We start from the raw sequence: 17,905 nt of genomic DNA, 5'->3' as shown, positions 1-17,905 counted from the left end.
CAGTAGTGATCTAAAACATTTTTTTCCCTATGACTATAGATAGTTTTGATTTCTTTGCCTGAAAACTGCCTATTTATATTCTTTGCCCCTTTATCAATTTAGGAATGGCTTGTATTTTTAATTGATTCAGTTCTTTTTATACTTGAAAAATGAGGACTTGATGTAATTTTTTTTGAGTTATGTTTACTGTGTATTTCCTTCCATCCTTCCACACCCCCCCCCCATTTCTCTTACTCTATCAGGCCCCACTCTCTTGTATCTCTTTTCCCTCCGACTTCTCTATAGGGAAAGATAGATTTCTACACTCATCTGAGTGTGCATGTTATTCCCTCTTTGGGTCAATTCCTGTGAGTAAGGTTCTCTACTCCTCCATCTTCCCCTCCACTCTATAAGCTCTTTCATGACTCTTTTATGTCCAGCCTCCTATTCTATATCTCCCTTCTCTCTTCTCCCAGTCCATTCCTTTTTCTCACTGCCTAATTTTTTCATTATCCCAATATAGTTGACTCACATCCATGCCTTTTGTCTATGTATATTTCTTCAAAGTATTGTAACACTTAAAAGTTACATCATTACATTCCATTGGAAACAGTTTAACCTCATTGAATGCTTTTTGATTTCTCTTTCTGTTTTTTTTTTTTTTTAATGTATATTTCTCTTGACTCCTGTATTTGGAAGTCAGATTTTCTATTTAGTTCTGATCTTTTCATCAGGAATACTTGAAAGTCATTTCATTAAATATCCACCTCTTTTCCTGAAGAACTGTACTCAATTTTGCTGAGCACCTTATTTTTTTGGTTGTGAGTGTAGCTCCTTTCTTCTCTTGAATATCAAATTCCAAGCTTTCTTTTTTTTTTTTTCTCAATAACCAAAAACAAAAACAAAGGGAGAGATGGGAGAAACATACAAGGAAATTTATCGGACTTGGTTCATAAGGACTGGTGGAGGAAGGACATATTGAGAGAAGAGGGAGGGACTCTGTAAGTAACATACAATACCAATCTCTGCAAGGGAGAAGATTAGAAAAGATGGATATTCTTTGCCTCACTATTGGGCTTTTATTACAAGATTAAGAAACTGACATAAGGGTCAGAAAATCCTGGTTTAATTGTGGTTGTTCCTTCTTCTCAAAAAGGATCAGTGACATCAGGGGGAGGATGTCTTAACTCTCGAGCGAACTGCATCTAAGAGAGACAAAACTGTGCAAAGTCATTAGCTCCACTCTCTCCTCTAGAGTCGAAAGACATAGGGTCAAAACCTTTGGCCACGGTCCAGGATGCAGTGAGAGACTTTTTTTGAGTCATTTTTTGGCAAACAATCCCCGGACTGAGTTGAAAGCACAAAATAATTTGCTGTTAGTACAAATGCTCATTTTCCCACCTAAAACACTAATTTTTAAGACTCCGGCACCTTGCGGGACCAGTAAGAGTAGGGCACTTTGCCGACGTTCTCTTTTCTGATTCTCATTCATCAATCCTGCTCTCTCCGCCCTGCGTTCTCAGCGTTTACTTGGACTTCCCAGACAGCATTATTAGGCGAGCGGAGTTCTGTATTCCATCACCCACCTTTAGGAGAGGACGGGGGAAGGGGAAGTAACTCCCGGGAGTTAGAGCGGGGCCTGCGTAATTAGCCTGCAGTCTCCTCCTTGCAGACCTGAGTAACTTGAGGATCAGAGGACCTGTCTTGCGAAAGGCGCGGTAGGCCTCTCGCCGCTACACTGCGAGCTATGGCTAACGCACCCTCCGGACCTCAGTTTACTCCTCTGTGAGAATTAGATTTAGGAGAAAAGGGGAGGAGAGCGGACCTAATATGAGGTCCCTTCCAGCTCGGAGGTTCCGTGACTTTAACCTCTGTCACTATTTCCCCCCCCCCCAAAAAAAAAAAAAAAAGATTAAAATAGTTCGAGTCTCTAGATCAACAACTGCACACTAATCACGCGTGCGTTTGCTCCGGGCCAGCTGCCGCGTCTGACTGCCCGGGACAAAGGCTGAAGGTTGGGGGAGGGGGACCGGGCTAAGCACAGGAGTTAGTAAAAGTCGCGTCCTCAGCCACCGCCGTGTCAGAAAAGACGAGAGTGAGGGAGGACTCCTTCCCGAGGAGACGAAATAGGAGACGGGCGTGGGCCGCGTTTAGTCCGGAAGCCAGCAGAAGGATGGATTTTCGGGAGGAGGCGTGCTCCCTTCTCGCCCAGCGCTCAGTGGTCCAAGGGCAAGGTCCGCTCCCTAGCCAGGCGGGGGCAGTCGAGGTGTGAGGAGGGAAAGGAGAACGAGCAGCGGGCCACGTGCTCGACTCCCGCGGGCGCGGCGCGGCGTCGCCGTTGCGCGATGCGCCCCTTCTTTTGCCCGCCCCCAGCGCGGCCGGATCTCTTCTGTGCAAGGCGGGGCGAGCGGGGCGCGCGGGCAGGCCGGCGAGGATGCGCCGAGGCGGAGGCGCGCCCAGGCGGTTTGAAGCAGCGGTTGGCTGCCACGGGCCGGGGAGATGAGTTGGAGGGCCGCCCCGGCTCGGGGCAGTGAGGGGCTCGGGGCCGGGGTGGGGGGTCGAAGTCGAAGAGGAGGAGGAGGAGGCGGCGGCGGCGCTGCCTTCTTTCTCCGCGCCCCCTTCCTCCTCCTCCTCCTCCTCGGCGCCCCCGGGCTCAGACATGAGCGGGGCCGAGTGGCCCGAGCCGCCGCAGCCAGGCCGAGGCCGGGGCCGGGGCCTCGGCCTGCGGGCCCTGGGGCTCCCCGGGTCGCCGCCGCCGCCGCTGCTGCTGCTGCTGCTGCTGCTGCTGCTGCTGCCCGAGCCGGGGGCTGGGGTCCCCGCGGCCGCCGCTGCCGAGCGGTTCCCGCTCCCGCTGCCCCCGGCCGTGGGGCCCAGCGTGAGCCTCTACTTGAGCGAGGAGGAGGTGCACAAATTGCTCGGTGAGTGAGACCCCGGGTGGGCGCGGGGCGAGGAAGCGCCGTGGGGGGAATGACTTTCCAAAATGGGCTTCCTTCTGCCCCTCCCCCATCCCCTCCCAGCCGGCCCCCACCCCGGAGACAGGGTCCACTGGAGCTCTCCGGGTCTCCCCAGTCATGCCTTCCAGCGCAGCCCACCTATGCGGTGGTCCCGGATCTCCCCGTCACGTCCTAGTGCCTTCCCTCGCCCGATGATTTCCAAGTTACCCAGTTGTTTGTATGTAGTTTGCACGTTATCTCCCCCATCGGACTGCACACTCCTGTAGGGCAGGGACTTGTCTTTTTACTTCTTTATGTCTATAGTCTCCCGAGCTGAGCACAGTGCTTGGCAAATAGAAAGCGCTTAATAAATGTTTATTGACTGACGGACTTCTCTTTGTCCCAAGAAGTGGGACTTTGTGGTGCTTCTGCTCACAAAGCCCGGCTTGCAGCATCTCACTTTTCTTGTCTCTCTATAGTCACTGTCTCCCATCAAATTTAGAGTTGTAAATTTTTATGTTGTTAATATACTTTTTCCCCTCTCTCTCCTGCTACAAGAGAAAAAGAAAAAAAAAAATCCTTGTGTGCAACATGCATAGTCAAGCACAAGTTTCCCACATTGGTCTTGTCCAAAAATATGTCTCATTCTGCATTTTTAGTTCCGTCACCTCACTGTCAAGAGGTGGCTAGCAGAGCATTCTTCCAGTCTCCGGAATGATCCAAGATTTAAGATTACCAGGCATTCCTTGCCATGCTGGCTGGGAAGTTCTGTTCCTTTTTTCTGCTTTGTGGTTGAGGGAGAGGGAGACCTGGAAGAGAAGGAGGGTATCTTGCAATTGCAGCTCTTACAGATCAGCTTCTCCCTCCACTTAACACACACACACACACACAATTCCTGATAAGCCACACACACACACACACACACACACACACACACACACACACACACACACACAATTCCTGATAAGCCACACACACACACACACACACACACACACACACACACACACACACACACACACACACACCCTTCCCCCTTCAGAAGGTGGAGAAACCTCTATCAAAGTTATGGTAGTTTTTTAATTCCTGAAGTTTTTGCTTCCTGGCCTGGAAACCAACCAAGTAAATTTATCTAGCTCTATAATTTCTCACAGGATTGACTCTAGTCTCTTCTCTCTTTTAGAAACTAGAGGGACTAGAGACCCTTTTCTTCCTAATGTTTTACCCAGGGGCTCATTTGTTACTTGGACCTGTCTTCTGTTTTTGACAATTGTAAAGTCATCTCTCACTGTTTCAGCTCCAAAACAAGGTGCCACATTGCTTTCCTCCATTCCAGACAATATTTCTCCGACTCTTGTGTTAAGGCCCTGGGTTTCAGATATTCCTCTAGTGATCGGGCAGTTTCAGTACTTGCAAGTACTTAACCCTGAAAGGCATCTTCAATGGAGTAAATTTCAGAAGACTGAATTCAAGTACTATCTCTGACATTAGTCAGTCAACAAACTTTATGAAGGGCTGTGCTTTCTGCCTGGTCCTGAGAAAGTCTCTTAACCTCTTAATGGTTCAGACAACAGAGACTAAAAACTTCAGAGCAGGTGTCTAATCTGCATAGGTAGTTCTCTCAGAGAGTTCACTATATTATTGAAATCACAGTTTTTGTCTCCCTGCCCTCCAAACAAAAACAAGACTACAAAATAAACTAAAACTATAGGAATTCAGAAATCAGATCAATGAGTCACTTTTAATTCTTAACCTTTTTTTTTTTTTTTTTACTTAATGTTGAGTCCCAAATTAATTTCCCCCCTCTTTGAATCCATGTCAGGGAGGAAGAATTGCTTTTGTACCACTTTTGATTTGTTGTCCCTAGTCTTTCTGGGTCTGGACTTAAAAAAAAAAGTCCTTTTAAGTGATAGTTACAAATTTTTAGGACTTGGATTTAAAGCCCTGTGGATGATGTGAGCAACGAAAGAAAAAAATGAATCATGGAAATTATCCCCCAAACAGTAATTCTATTTGTGAAGTTTGAATTTTCAGAAAAATTTTTTTCGAATTCTACTTAATTTGTTTTTAATAGTTCATGTAGGTGCTGTGAATTGCAGCAAGACTCAGAATTTCAAAGTTGGACAAGACATGAGAGATCATTTTGTTCATTTTGCAGATGAAATTGGGCTTGAGAAGTAGCTTATAACTAGATGACAGTCACACTATTAGGCAAAGACAGAACAGGTCTCTTGTTCTAGGACTATTTGCTTTACACTGAGCTTGTACTCTGTTGCCTTTTAGACCTATTTATCTATCAGTTCTTTGAAGCTTATGGAAAATGACATTGAATTGGAATTACTGTCAGCAAACTTCTTTGAGAATTCTTAAAAAGCATTGATTTGTATTATTGAATAATCAGGAAACACATTAGTCGGAGTTTTTGTGTTATGATATAGTGCTTAGTCCTCTTTTTATGAATGCAGTTAAACATTGTATAAGCATAAATTTTTGATTCTTAGTGGCCTGGGTAGTTATAAAATTTGAATGCACAAGAAAAAGTTAAGTTGTAATTAGGGAGTATAATAACTACTGTTTAAATTTTTTTTCTTTAAGCATAGAACTTTTAGGTAGGGCAAAATGATTTTAAAATATGTACAATATTTCAATTATAACACTCCTTTTAAAAGTTACATGATTGTTCATGCTGTCTGATTTTTCTATCAACTTTTTTTTGGGGGGGAGGGGACAGAAGTCTTATTTTTCATAATGCCTGGAAAATGATTGACCTTATCTTATGCAATTTACTGCCACCTTCATAATATCTCTACTATCTTTGCCTCCAGAGCACCACTTGAAATGGAGAGGTTACTGCTGATGTCTTATACTAAGTATTCCTGATAAGCCAAATTGGAACTTGGAATACATTTTCCACAGAAACAATGTTGTAAATGTTGGTTAGGTATAAATTAATTGGGCTTTTGTGGACTGGCTTGTGAACCATTAAAAATATTATTTGCAAGAGAAAATGCATTTTAAATTCTAAACAAAAGAATTTATAGACTGAGATAAGAGTTAAGAAACTGCATCTTTTTCCCTTCTTTAAAGAGGTGGAAAGTATGATTGTGCACATATTGTCAATTCAAGTATTGGTTGGTTTTGCTGAACTGTTTACCTACCCCACCTTCCTTATACTTTGTTACAAAGGAAAATTCTTTGGATAGGAGTGGATTGGGGTGGGGGAGGGGAAGAGATGCACATGGAAATGAAGGTGATGTTAAACCAAAATATATCAATAATATGAGAGAAAAAATTAAAATAATGTATAGCACACACACCCATTAATAAACTGGAAATTACCTGTACTTGATGGGATCAATCATTAAGAACTTAAAGAAGATATGCCTATAGGGATCAGTATAGGGACCAGTGGCTATTTCTTTATAATGCCAATAAGAGTAAAACTGCCATTAACTGGAAGGCTTTGGAAATAAGAGTACAAGACTACCTTTCTTGCACTAAAGTTTGGCGTATACCTGATATGTGGTTTTTGAGTATGCTCTTTACTAGCCCATGCAGGGTGTATACTCATAATATATTCTAAGTGATGACTCTTTTTATTGAGCTTCAGAATGCAGAACATTTGTAAGAAATTTGTGTTACAGGTAGACAGTGCAGTTTTTGAACAGCAGAGTTTTAATATTTTATTCTGTAGGAGGCTGGTTGGGGAGGAATATTAGAATTATAGAAAGGAGACAATATCTGCAAAAGTAGTGGAGGGAGGCCTCAAAGTCATATAGTTGAACATCAGAAACAGGGATGGTAAAATAAAAAGACATGACTTTAAAGAAAGATCACTGGGCTTTTCCATGGATTTAGAGTTCAAATACATTTTCTCCTATTAGAATGTGAACTTCTTGCTTTTCTGTGTAGCTTTAGCATTTAGCACAGTACTTTGAACAAAATAAATAGATGTCCTTTCCTGACCTGTTCCATCGTATTTTCTCCTCTCCTTAGATATCAAACCGTTTTCTTTTCAGTTGCATTTAGGCCTTATACCAGGTTAAAAGTGGAAAATTAGTCTAAACAGCTGGGTTGTCCTTAGATTGTTTTGCAAAGATTAATAATATTTTTTTAAAAGAACTATTTGAAATAGCCTTGAAGAGATAAAGAATATTATATTTTAAAAATCACTGCCCCAATTTGATACAGGTAAGAGAATTTAAAACACCATGGAATTGTTAATGGAGTTGTGAATTGACCTAATCTTTTGGAGAGTAATTTGGAACCATGCCCAAAGGGCAATCTCTGCATACTCTGAAACAGCAATACTATACCTAGGTCTATATTCTATAGAGATCATAAAAAAGGGAAAAGGACCTACATGCATACTAATATATTTATAGTAGCTCTTTTTGTGGAGACAAAGAATTGAAAATTGAAGTAATGTCCATTGATTGGGGAATGACTGAACAAGTTGTGGTATAGAAATATAATGGAATACTATTGTGCTATAAGAAATGATGAACAGGAAGATTTCAGAAAAACTCATGCTGAATGAAAAACAGAACCAGGAGAACATTGCATAAAGTAAGAACAGTATTATGAGATGATCATCTCTAACTGATTTAGCTCTCCTCAGTACTATAATGATCCAAGACAATTCCAAAAGATTCATGATGGAAGAATCCACAGGTGGAAGAATCCAGAGAAAGAACTATGGAGTCTGAATGCGATTAAAATATACTATTTTCACTTTTTTGGGGGGTGGCTTTTCCCTTTTATTCCTTTTCTTCTTTCACAATGGAACTAATGTGGAAATATATTTACCTGATTGCATGTGTATAATTGCACATGTATAACCTATATCAGACTGCTTACAATCTTGAAGAATGGGGATGGAAAGGGAAGGAGGGAAAAAAGTTTGAAAGTCAAAGTCTTAGGAAAAATGAATGTTGAAACCTATTTTTACATGTAATTGGACAAAAAAGGAAAATATTATGTTTCTTTATACATTGTTGATTAAAAATTAAAAAAAAACCTTACCAATTGGCATTCTTTATTCTAATATTTAACTTCTATTCCTTTATCTTGTAATTTTAAAAAAAGTGCTTCTTAAAAGGCCTTGCCAAGATGTGTTCTTTAGATGTCAAAGGCCTTAGAACATCTTTTTTTCCTTCTGTACCCTGAGGCTTTTATTCCCAGTATTTTAGGCTTGGGTCTAGCATACCATAGAACACTCATTCATTTACCATTTCTGACATTCTCTCTAAGAATCTTTGTCAGCATTTCACTTGTTAATTTTTTTCCTCCTTTGCTTTGAACACTTTATATTGTTTCTTCAGTTACTTTAGCTTAATCTTCCCCCCAACCCCCCATGGTAGCCTATTTTTGCTGACACTCTGTCTTTCATTCTCATACCTGTTTCCTGTTTGTTATTTCTTTCACTTTGGGATTTTGCTTATTCTTTTTTCTTATCTTTTTTATGTGGTTATTTAATTTTCCTGTTAGTTAAGTAGATTTGCCTGTTTCCTCCTCCTTCACTTAGTCCTGTTTTAAAATTTTCATTTTTGTGCACCTTTCTAGGAATAATTTTTCTCACTTTCTTCATTGTCTATCTTTTTGTCTATTCTAGACCTTCATACTCTAGTTTATAATCCTTATAATTGTTTAGTTCCTTCTTTGTATTTCCTATGACTCTGAACTTGACAGGTGTCCATTCTAGGGCTTGTTCCTTAAAACAGTTTCTGTCACTGTCTTTTGGAGCTTGCCATTGTGCTTCATTCCCAGGAAATGCCAATTTCTGCAGGTGGATATTGCCCCATGATAGTCCCCTTCTTTTCTCCTTCTCCTTTCCCTCCTCCTTCCATTACATAACCCACATTCATTTGTACCCTCCCTCTGCTAATTTTTTTCTGCTATTTGTAGCAAATCATTCTTGGTCCATACTTTTTATTCTCTCAGATGCCATTTGTTCCCAGCAATTTCAGCTTCCTCCTCCCAAGACACCTTCCCCCCCCTTTCATGTACCCATCCATTTTATAATGTATTCCTCAAAAACATTGATTCACCTATAAGCAGAGTGTCACCAATTTTTGTCCATAATACCCTAAGCCTGCGCCTCCACTGTTTGTCTCTACCTTACCTTCACACCATTTCCTTGTATACATTTACAAACACATTTCGTTCACCCCCACCCCTGAATTTCTTTTCAATGGGATTGTTAAATCTAATGTGTGTTATAATTTTCACACATCCTCTTTTTTAATTCTTGAGGCAAACTATGAATTCTATCATCATTTCACTTGCTGTGCTCAGAAGTTCTGGATAGTTTTCTTGAATTATCATATTATGGTGTTGAGATGTTTTGACTTGGGCTCTTCTAGAAGATCTGTAATACTTAGGTGTCTCTACACATTCTATCTTCAAGATCAATATGTTTTGCTTGGATTAGATAGCATATTTTCTTTTAATGTTATTGCCTTTTCCTTCTCATCTTTTAGTTTGTCCTTTACTTCAATGTATTTGCATTACCAATAAATTGTCCTCTTTTGTTTGGTGAGACTTGCCAAGATAGATTCAAGTTTTTATAATTGGTGAAATAATTTTATTTTGCTGGCCATTTTATACACTTCTAATTCTCATTTCTCTTTTAAACCACTCAGGAACAGCATGTTGTGGTTTCATGTTCTTAAATTTTACAGGATGATCTGTCTAATTAAGTGTTGGATCATTTTTTTCTTTTTGTTTTATAGTATTTATTCATAGTTGCCTGAACTCTTTATTGGGTTTGGAGGCTATATTTCTTTTTATGACTGGTTTCTCACAAAAACATTAATTCACCTGTAGACAAGATGTCGCTAGGTTTGTCCATTTGACTTTTGCCTCTACCCCATCTTCATGTGAACATAAGAGAAAGATGTCTTACTGGTCTCATTCTATTGTTTTTGTTGTTCTTGGCTACCGCATTTCATTCATCTTCTTCATTTCTTTTGGCTTATCTGTTTATGTTCAATCTCTTTGAGTTTTCTTTCTCCATAGATCTTTGTTAATTTAAATCTTTCCCCTCCTTGTTTCCCCTTTTTCTTATTTCTTATTGCTGCTCTTCTTTCTGGTGATGGACTCCTTGGTGGCTGTATCTCTAAGCACTTCAGCCTCCTCTCTCATTGGGCAAATCACATTTTATCAGCCTAGGTACACAGAACTGGTTCTAACAGGATGCTGAATGCTTTCCTTCAGGCTTTTTGGAGTGGCACATAGCCTCTCCTTAATTGTGTCCTGTCCCCTTTATTCTGTTTCTCACTTCTTTAGCATGAATTCCAAGTACTCCCGAGGTGATTTCTGCAGTTTGGAATCTGGGTCTCTTAAATCCTAGGTAGCAGAGGGATAGGTCAGTATTTGGGGCTCTACTTCAAGCCTAGACATGGGCCCTATTTCTGTTCTTTCACTCTTTAGAAGTCTTTTGCATCACAGAACATCACTGCCAAACACTGAGGTACCAACAAATTCTACAACCTGGAGCTAGGGTATTCACTGTACTAGAAGGAAAGGGAAGAATGGGATATAGGGTGGGAATTTGTTGCAAGCCTTTCTTCTGGTTCTTGAGTTAAGTGAAGCCTTGCTTTCTGTAGCTTAGTGGCTGGTAGAGGAGTGTATATTGTGTGTATTCAAGGTAGGTGTCAAGTTCATGTTTTTTTTGTTTGTTTGTTTTTTGTTTTTTGCTTTTAACCTTGTTTTGGGTTCTTTGTGTCCTAGAGTAGAGGTGTAGGTTACATATTACTTAGAAAACCACAAGTGAACATTATTATCTATGTTGTATTTTTATTTATTTTGTTAAACATTTTCCAATTATATCAATGGCCTACCACTGGAAGTTTTAACACCTTTATCCTAGAGGCATGGAATCAGCTGTAGTTACTTTACTTTTGCCACATAATTTTTGTTTGAAGAGTTTTAAAGCTTATGAAGAAAGATTCCAGTAAAAATGCTGAGATTCACATAGTAAAAGTTTTTTCAGAAGGCAGTTTTTATTTGAAAGTAGTCATATCAATCTCTATATAATTATTGCTAAGCTAGTGAGTGAATTTAACTTCATAGGAGACCCAGTGAATTAATTGTAAGGAGAGAATATGAAAGAATTAATTGTAGATTAGCTAATATGTGGATCTGGTATTCTAGAAAGAGAGGAAAGGGAATGAGGATTTATATGGAGACTTGAGATAGGGAAACCAAGCAGAAGACTATTGTAATATTCCAGACATATATTAAACATAACTTGCCAGATCCTATGTGCTAAATGCTAAGGAAACAGACAAAAACAGAAGTAGTAACAGTCTTCAATGAATTCACATTCTAATGGGGGGAGACAACATTCAATTGACTATGTAATAAAATATGTGCAGGAGAAATTATTTCAGAGGCAATAAAATAACATTGGGGAATAGAGGAGACTTATTATAGAAGGTGGGATTTTAGCTGATCCTTAAAAGGCAGCCAGTGAAAACATAGATTGAATCAGGAGGCGCTTGGTGTCTCACAAAGAACATCAAGGAACCCAAGTCTAGATTCAGCTTTGGGTAGGTTTGGAATACCATTAGTTCAGTGCACAGAACATAGATAGAAACAAAACCAGAAAAGCAAGCCAGTTTAGTCAGAGAAAATGGTGGAATCAGGCCTCCTGGGGCTCTGGATAGAATTGGGCCCCTTGATGGTACCCTAGAGAGAATAGGAGACTCTCTTACCATAAACTAGTAAAATATGGTGGTAGCATTGTCAGAAGAGAACAGGGGAGATGTCAAGGTAGATTTGGCAGCAGATTGTATATAAAAGATGAGTAAAATTGAAGTTGGCCTCTATTGTGAGCTTGAGTGACTGGGAGATGGTGATAACTTATGACAGAGCTGGTAGAAGAGAGGAAGGCATTTGGGGAAAGATGAGTTCAGTTTTAGACATGTTGAGTTTTAAGTTATCTTAAGGAACATCTTTTTAAAAGAGATCCAGAAGATAAGAGGTGGATCTCTTTCATTTTGTTCTCTGGAACGCTTGCTCCATAAGCAGCAGGCATATACTTTAATCTTGAAATTTTTCTCATTTCTGGCTTTTGGTTAGATTTGAATTCCTGGCTCAACACTTTATCCATGATTCTGGGCTCAACACTTTATCCATGTTCATGAACTCTTAAATTCTCTTAGCCAATCCTAGTTGTTTTTTTTTTTTTCCCTTAAATTTCTTTTTATTTATTTACTTCAGTATTTCTCAATTACATTAAAATGTTACATTTATTTAAAAGTTAGAGCTTTAAATTCTCTTCCGTCCCCCTTTTTACCCCTTAAGAAGGCAAGCAATGTGATATCATTTGACAAGTGAAGTTATGTAAAATATTTCTGTATTATCTATGCTGCAAAAGAAAACCACAGACACACACAAAACCAACAAGAAAAATAAAGAAAGCAAAACAAGGTGCTTAAATCTGTATTCAAGAATTCATCAGTTCTCTGGAGGTGGATCCTTTGGAATTGTATAATTGTCTTGATCATAGTAGCTAAGTGTTTCACAGTTGATCATTACAATACTGCTATTACTAGATACAGTGTTTTTTTAGTTTGCTCATTTCTTTGTATCAGTTCACATATGACTTCTTTTGGGAGAATTCTTAATCAAACAAGGTATAGACATAGTCACAAAGAAAAAACAATTTTGAGTGCAGAAAGTTTTTGGTTTTTTTAACATTCATTTTTTAAGTGAAATTTTGAGTTGCAAAATTCCTCCCTTTCTCGAAACTCCCTAAGTCAGTAAGCAATTCAATATGGATTATGTATGGATTACACAAAAATTTTAAGGATTTTTTCAGTAACAGATGCAACTATAATAAAGAGAATCTGTTGATGAAGGAAAATGTTTCAGTAAATATTTCTAATAAACATTTGGTTTCTCTGATGTGTTATGGGTCAGAAATTGAAACAAGATACCAAGTGGAATTGAGGAGACAATGGTTAAATCTAGTTTAGCATTGATTTAATCCTACAACAAATAATGGTTTCCTAGTGATATAATGATTGATTTATACTCAGTGTGGAGCATATAAGCAGGGACTGAGAGCCACAGAAGAGAAGCTCTCAAAACCAGAGAAGACAAGCGCACTAGAAGCTCTCCGAGGCTGAGACAGATTCATTCCATCGGCCACCTTTGTGGTGGTTGGAGGCTGAAGCACAAACCTTTGGATTCGGAGATATTCAGAGGGCAGAGAAGATAGGTGAGAGCTCAAGCTCTCGGAACCAAGGAGAGAGGTAGGCCTCTAAGAAAACTAGCAGAGTCCCAAGTGAAAGAGATAGGACTTTGAAAGAGATAATAAAGGATTTGGACTTTAACCCTTGGTGAATACTGAATTGAAATGAAGGCTGCTGACCCCAAGAAAATGGAACCAAAGAGAACATTTCAATTGCAAATTGATGCAAATATGTTAGAAAGAGAACTATATCCCCCATATATAAATGATAGGAACAGGAAGTTTTTGAAAGAAGAATGTAAAGTATCAACAATCATATGATGGAATATGCTAAATCACAATAAGAGATATACAAAATAAACAACTCTAGGATCTTAGTTGTATGTCCAATTCATTGATCTGTTTTTTTTTTTGTTTGTTTGTTTGTTTTGTTTTGTTTTTTTCCATTTTGTTGATGTAAGAATTTAGAGAAATAAAATTTCCCCAAAGTATTGTTTTGGTTGCATCCCATAAGTTTTGGTATATTGAATCATTGCTGTCTGTCTCTTTAATGAAATTATTGATTGTTTCTGTGATTTGTCCTCTGACCCACTTATTCTTCAAGATTAGATTATTTTGTTACATTTAATTTTTAATCTTTTCCCACTAACTTTTGTTGAATGTAATTTTTATGGCATTATAATCCATAAAGAATACATTTGATATTTCTGCCTTATTTACATTTGATTTTGAGGTTTCTACATATTACTACTTGGTTTGTTTTTATGTAGGTGCCATGTGCTGCTGAGAAAAAGGTATTATAATCCTTTCTGTTTTCATTCATTTTTTTCTCCAAAGATCTGTCATATCTTACTTTCTTAATATTCTATTTACCTCCTTTAAGAATTTGGATGCTATATCACTTGATGCATATGTTTGGTATTGATATTGTCATTGTCTCTGGTACCTTTTAGCAAGACGTAGTTTTCTTCCTTATCTCTCTTAATTAGATGTATTTTTGTCTGAGATCAGAATTGCTATCCTTGCTTTTTTATTTTTCTTTTTCTTTTTTTTTTTTTTTTAACCGTCAGCTGAAGCATAGTAAATTCTGCTCCAGCCCCTTACTTTTACTCTGTGTATATCCCTCTGCTTCTAGTGTGTTTCTTGCAAACATTATAGGTAGGATTTGGGGTTTTGATACCATTCTGCTATCTGCTTCCATTTTGTGGGAGAGTTCATCCCATTACATTCACAGTTATGATTAGTAAATGTTTATTTCCTTCCATCCTATTATTTCTCCTTTTTGTCTTCTCTCTGCTTTCACCTTTATCAGTGTTACTACCTATCTATCCTCTCTTCTGTTTTATTCTGCTCCCCTTTAATTCCCTTCTTTACTGAAGGATAAGACAGCTTTCTATATTCAACTGATTGTGTATATTATTCTCTTTTTTAGCCAATAGTGATGAGAGTAAGGTTCAAGTAATGCTCATTACCCACCCTCCCATCTTCTCCACTGTAATAGATCTTTCACACCTTTTAATAATAATTTACCCTATTCCACTTCTTCCTTTCTTTTGTACCCAACTCTTAATTTATGTTATTTCCTCAAGTTCACTCTCTGTCTTTATATATTCCTTCTAGTTGTACTATTAGTGATAACAATTTTAAGAATTACACATATTATCTTACCATGTAGGAATGAAAACAGTTTAGCTGTATTGAATCCCTGATGTTTTCTTTTCTTTTTTTCTCTTTTTAGGCTTCTCTTGGATCTTGATATTGGAGGTCAAATCTTTGGCTTAGTTAGGTCTTCTTATGAAAGCTTGAAATTCTTCTGTTTCATTGAATGGCCATTTTTCCTCCTTAACACTTATTTTGCTAAGTGATTTTTCGTTGCAGTCCTAGTTCCTTTGCCATCCAGAATATCAATTTCCATAACCTTCAGTACTCTAATGGTGCAGCTTCCAGCTTCTTTAATGATTCTGATTATGACTCCCTGATATTTGAATTGTTTTTTTTCTGACCCCTTGTGACCTGATAACTTTGAAATTTAACTATACAGTTTCCTTGGAGGTTTTATTTTAAGATCTCTTTCCTGTGATGATTGCTATATTCTTTCAGTGCCTATTTTATCCTCTCCAAGACATCAGAATAGTTTTTCTTGATAATTTCTTGAAAGATGCTGTCTAGGTCCTCTTTTTGATGATTTGTAGGTAATCTAGTCATCTTGATATTATCTTTCTTGGATTTGTTTTCTAGATCACTTGTTTTTCTAATGCCATAGTTTACATTTTCTTCTACTTTTGGAGTCATGAGTTACATTTCCCCAATTCTAACTTTTAAGGAGTTGTTTTCCTCAGTTTTTATACTTGCATTTCCATTTGGCCAATTCTACTTTTAAGCAGTTTTCCAAGCTGTTCTTTTTTCATAATCTCTTTCATCACTCTCATTTCTTTCCCCAGTTTTCTTTTACTTATCTTATGTGACTTTTAAGCTTCTTTTTGAGCTATTCCATGAGCTCTTTCTGGGCTTGAGATTACTTCTCATTTTTCTTTGTGGTTTTGCCCATGTGTTTTTTGACATTTGTCCTCTTCTGAGTTTGTATTAGTTTTCCTTGTTAACCATAATAACTTTCTGTGGTCAGTTTTTTTTTCCTTTTCCCTTTTAAATTTAAAATTTCCCTTTTAAATTCCTAGGCCTGAAGGAGTATTGTCTCAGACTTGTGGCTAGTGATTGCAGGCCCTGGCTGTGTACCTGGTGCTGCACTGATGTGGCTCTGAAGCCTAGGAGTGGATCTTGTATCTTGTGCTGTGCTGAGGGGATAGGATGGGAGGTGACTAGTGCTCCTGGAGGCTTTAGAGTTATGGCAGCTTATTTGATGCTGAGCTGGGGTTCTACTAATGGTGATTGGCCTGTGCTGAGCCTTGGTGGAGTATTTCAGCATTTCCTCCAAAATACACTGACCCAAATGAGATCTTCTAAATTTCTTTTAGGAGCTTTTTTGTAATTGAATCTCTTTGATTGGTATTGGTATTCTTTACCCACGTAAATTTTAACCTTTTTATGCCTTAGTTAGACCTCTTCTCTTCACCTCTTTCCAAAATCAAACAAATCTTTTATCAGATGGTCAATCCTCTGGGGACGAACCTCTCTGTAAACATAGTCTTTGGTTGACAAATTTTTTTCTACCCTTGACCTTTCCAACTTGGGAGAATCTTCCCGAGTTTGTTCTTAGCTGGTAAAAACCAGGACTTCAGTGTTTAGTGATTTATAAATTATTAATGCCTTAGCTTTGGTCCCAGTTAATGCATATATTTCTAGATCTGCAAATCTCAGCTCCTGAAGATAACGTTGTCATGTATTTAAACTTTGTTTCATATTGAGATAGCTTTCAGTAACCTGAATTATTTTTAAAGATATTAAATCCCCAGGGAATCAAAATTTAAAGCAACATTCTTATCTCCTTCTTACTTATTTCTTCTTGTTTTAAGTTCTTGAAAAAAGAAAGAAAACTTAAGCCATATAAGTCTGAATAAAATTCTCCTCATTAGGACAAAATGATAAATCAAACCAAATGCTAAACATATTTTCCAGGTTTTTTCTTTGTAAATTCTGCCAGAATTGAATGAGTTTATATACAATTATCTTTTCTCTTGTCCAGGATTTGACTCATGCTTAAATCACCATTTCCTTTTTTTGTTTTTTGGAGTAAATTTTAAACATCAAATAATAGTACATATCAAAATATATTTCCACAGCAGATTTTTGTGAAAGAATGTCCCACCCTAATGAAAATAAAAACCCTCAAGAAAAATTAAGTTAAAAATAGAGAGATAGAGAAATAAGATAAAGCTATGATTTGTATTCAAACATAGTCAATTCCTTCTCTGGGTATGGCTAGGATTTTTCATCATAAGTCCTTCAGAGTAGTTATGGATAATTGCATTACAGACAATAACAAAGTCATTTATAGCTGGTCATCCCAAGACATTTGTATGCGTATATTTCACATTGTTCATGGAGGACTTTCCAGGTTTTTTTTCCCCTTGAGAGTATCCTGCTTATTATTTCCTAGAGAACAATAATATTCCATCAGAAAAACTTGCTTCAAAAATTGTTTTACAATTACTATTGATAATTGTATTTCCCCTCGTTTATTCTATCTCTCCTTTTATTCTGTTCCTCACTCCCTCTACCAATATGCCCTCTCTTTTATCACCCCACCCTTCCCATATTCCATTTCCCTCCTATTTTCCTGAAGGTACAGATATACATATCTTTATCCCTATTGAGTATGTATATTATTTCCTATTTGTTAATTCTGATGAGAATAAGGTTCACTCATCACCCTTTCTTCCCATCCACTGTAAAATCTTTTCTCCTCTCTATTTTATGGCAGATAATTTGCACATTCTACTTCTCCCTTTCCCTTTCTCCTAATATATTCTTCCTTTAATCCTTAATTTCATCATTTTTTAAAAAGAGATATTATCTCTTCATATTCAACTCATACCTGTGTCCTTTATTTATAGTCTTCCTAACTGCCATAATAATGAGAATGTTCTAATGAGTTACAAGTATCATCCTTCCATGTAGGAATGCAAACAGATAAACCTTAAGTTCCTTAAGATATCATTTTCCTGATTACTCCCTGTTTCTCCAGAGTCCTGTATTTGAAAATCATATTTTCCATTCAGCTCTGACTTTTTTTTAATCATGATTGCTTGAAAATCTTCTGTTTCATTGAATGACCACCTTTTCCTCTGAAAGATTATACTGAGTTTTGCTGGATAGATGATTTTTGCTTGCA

General features: G+C 38.0%; 1 protein-coding gene across 3 annotated transcripts in view; it reads left to right on the top strand.

The window, feature by feature from the left end:
• Positions 1-2,547: 2,547 nt before the first annotated feature.
• The window catches only part of RYK (receptor like tyrosine kinase), a 101,263-nt gene continuing 85,905 nt past the window's right edge, over positions 2,548-17,905 (top strand). The window contains exon 1 of one of the 3 annotated variants that reach the window (XR_012488121.1): positions 2,548-2,897. Coding sequence is in view for 2 of the 3 variants with exons in the window: in XM_074301577.1 (XP_074157678.1) it covers positions 2,639-2,897 (259 nt within the window). In the remaining variant the exon portion in view is untranslated. The remainder of the gene's footprint in view (positions 2,898-17,905) is intronic. The other 2 variants (XM_074301577.1, XM_074301578.1) reach the window with 2 other exon arrangements.

Source organism: Sminthopsis crassicaudata, chromosome 3, assembly GCF_048593235.1.
Source record: "Sminthopsis crassicaudata isolate SCR6 chromosome 3, ASM4859323v1, whole genome shotgun sequence".
In the NCBI taxonomy this organism is placed as follows: Eukaryota; Metazoa; Chordata; class Mammalia; order Dasyuromorphia; family Dasyuridae; genus Sminthopsis; species Sminthopsis crassicaudata.
The sequence above is the reverse complement of the archived record's forward strand: the minus strand, read 5'-3'. Positions and strand labels throughout refer to the sequence as shown.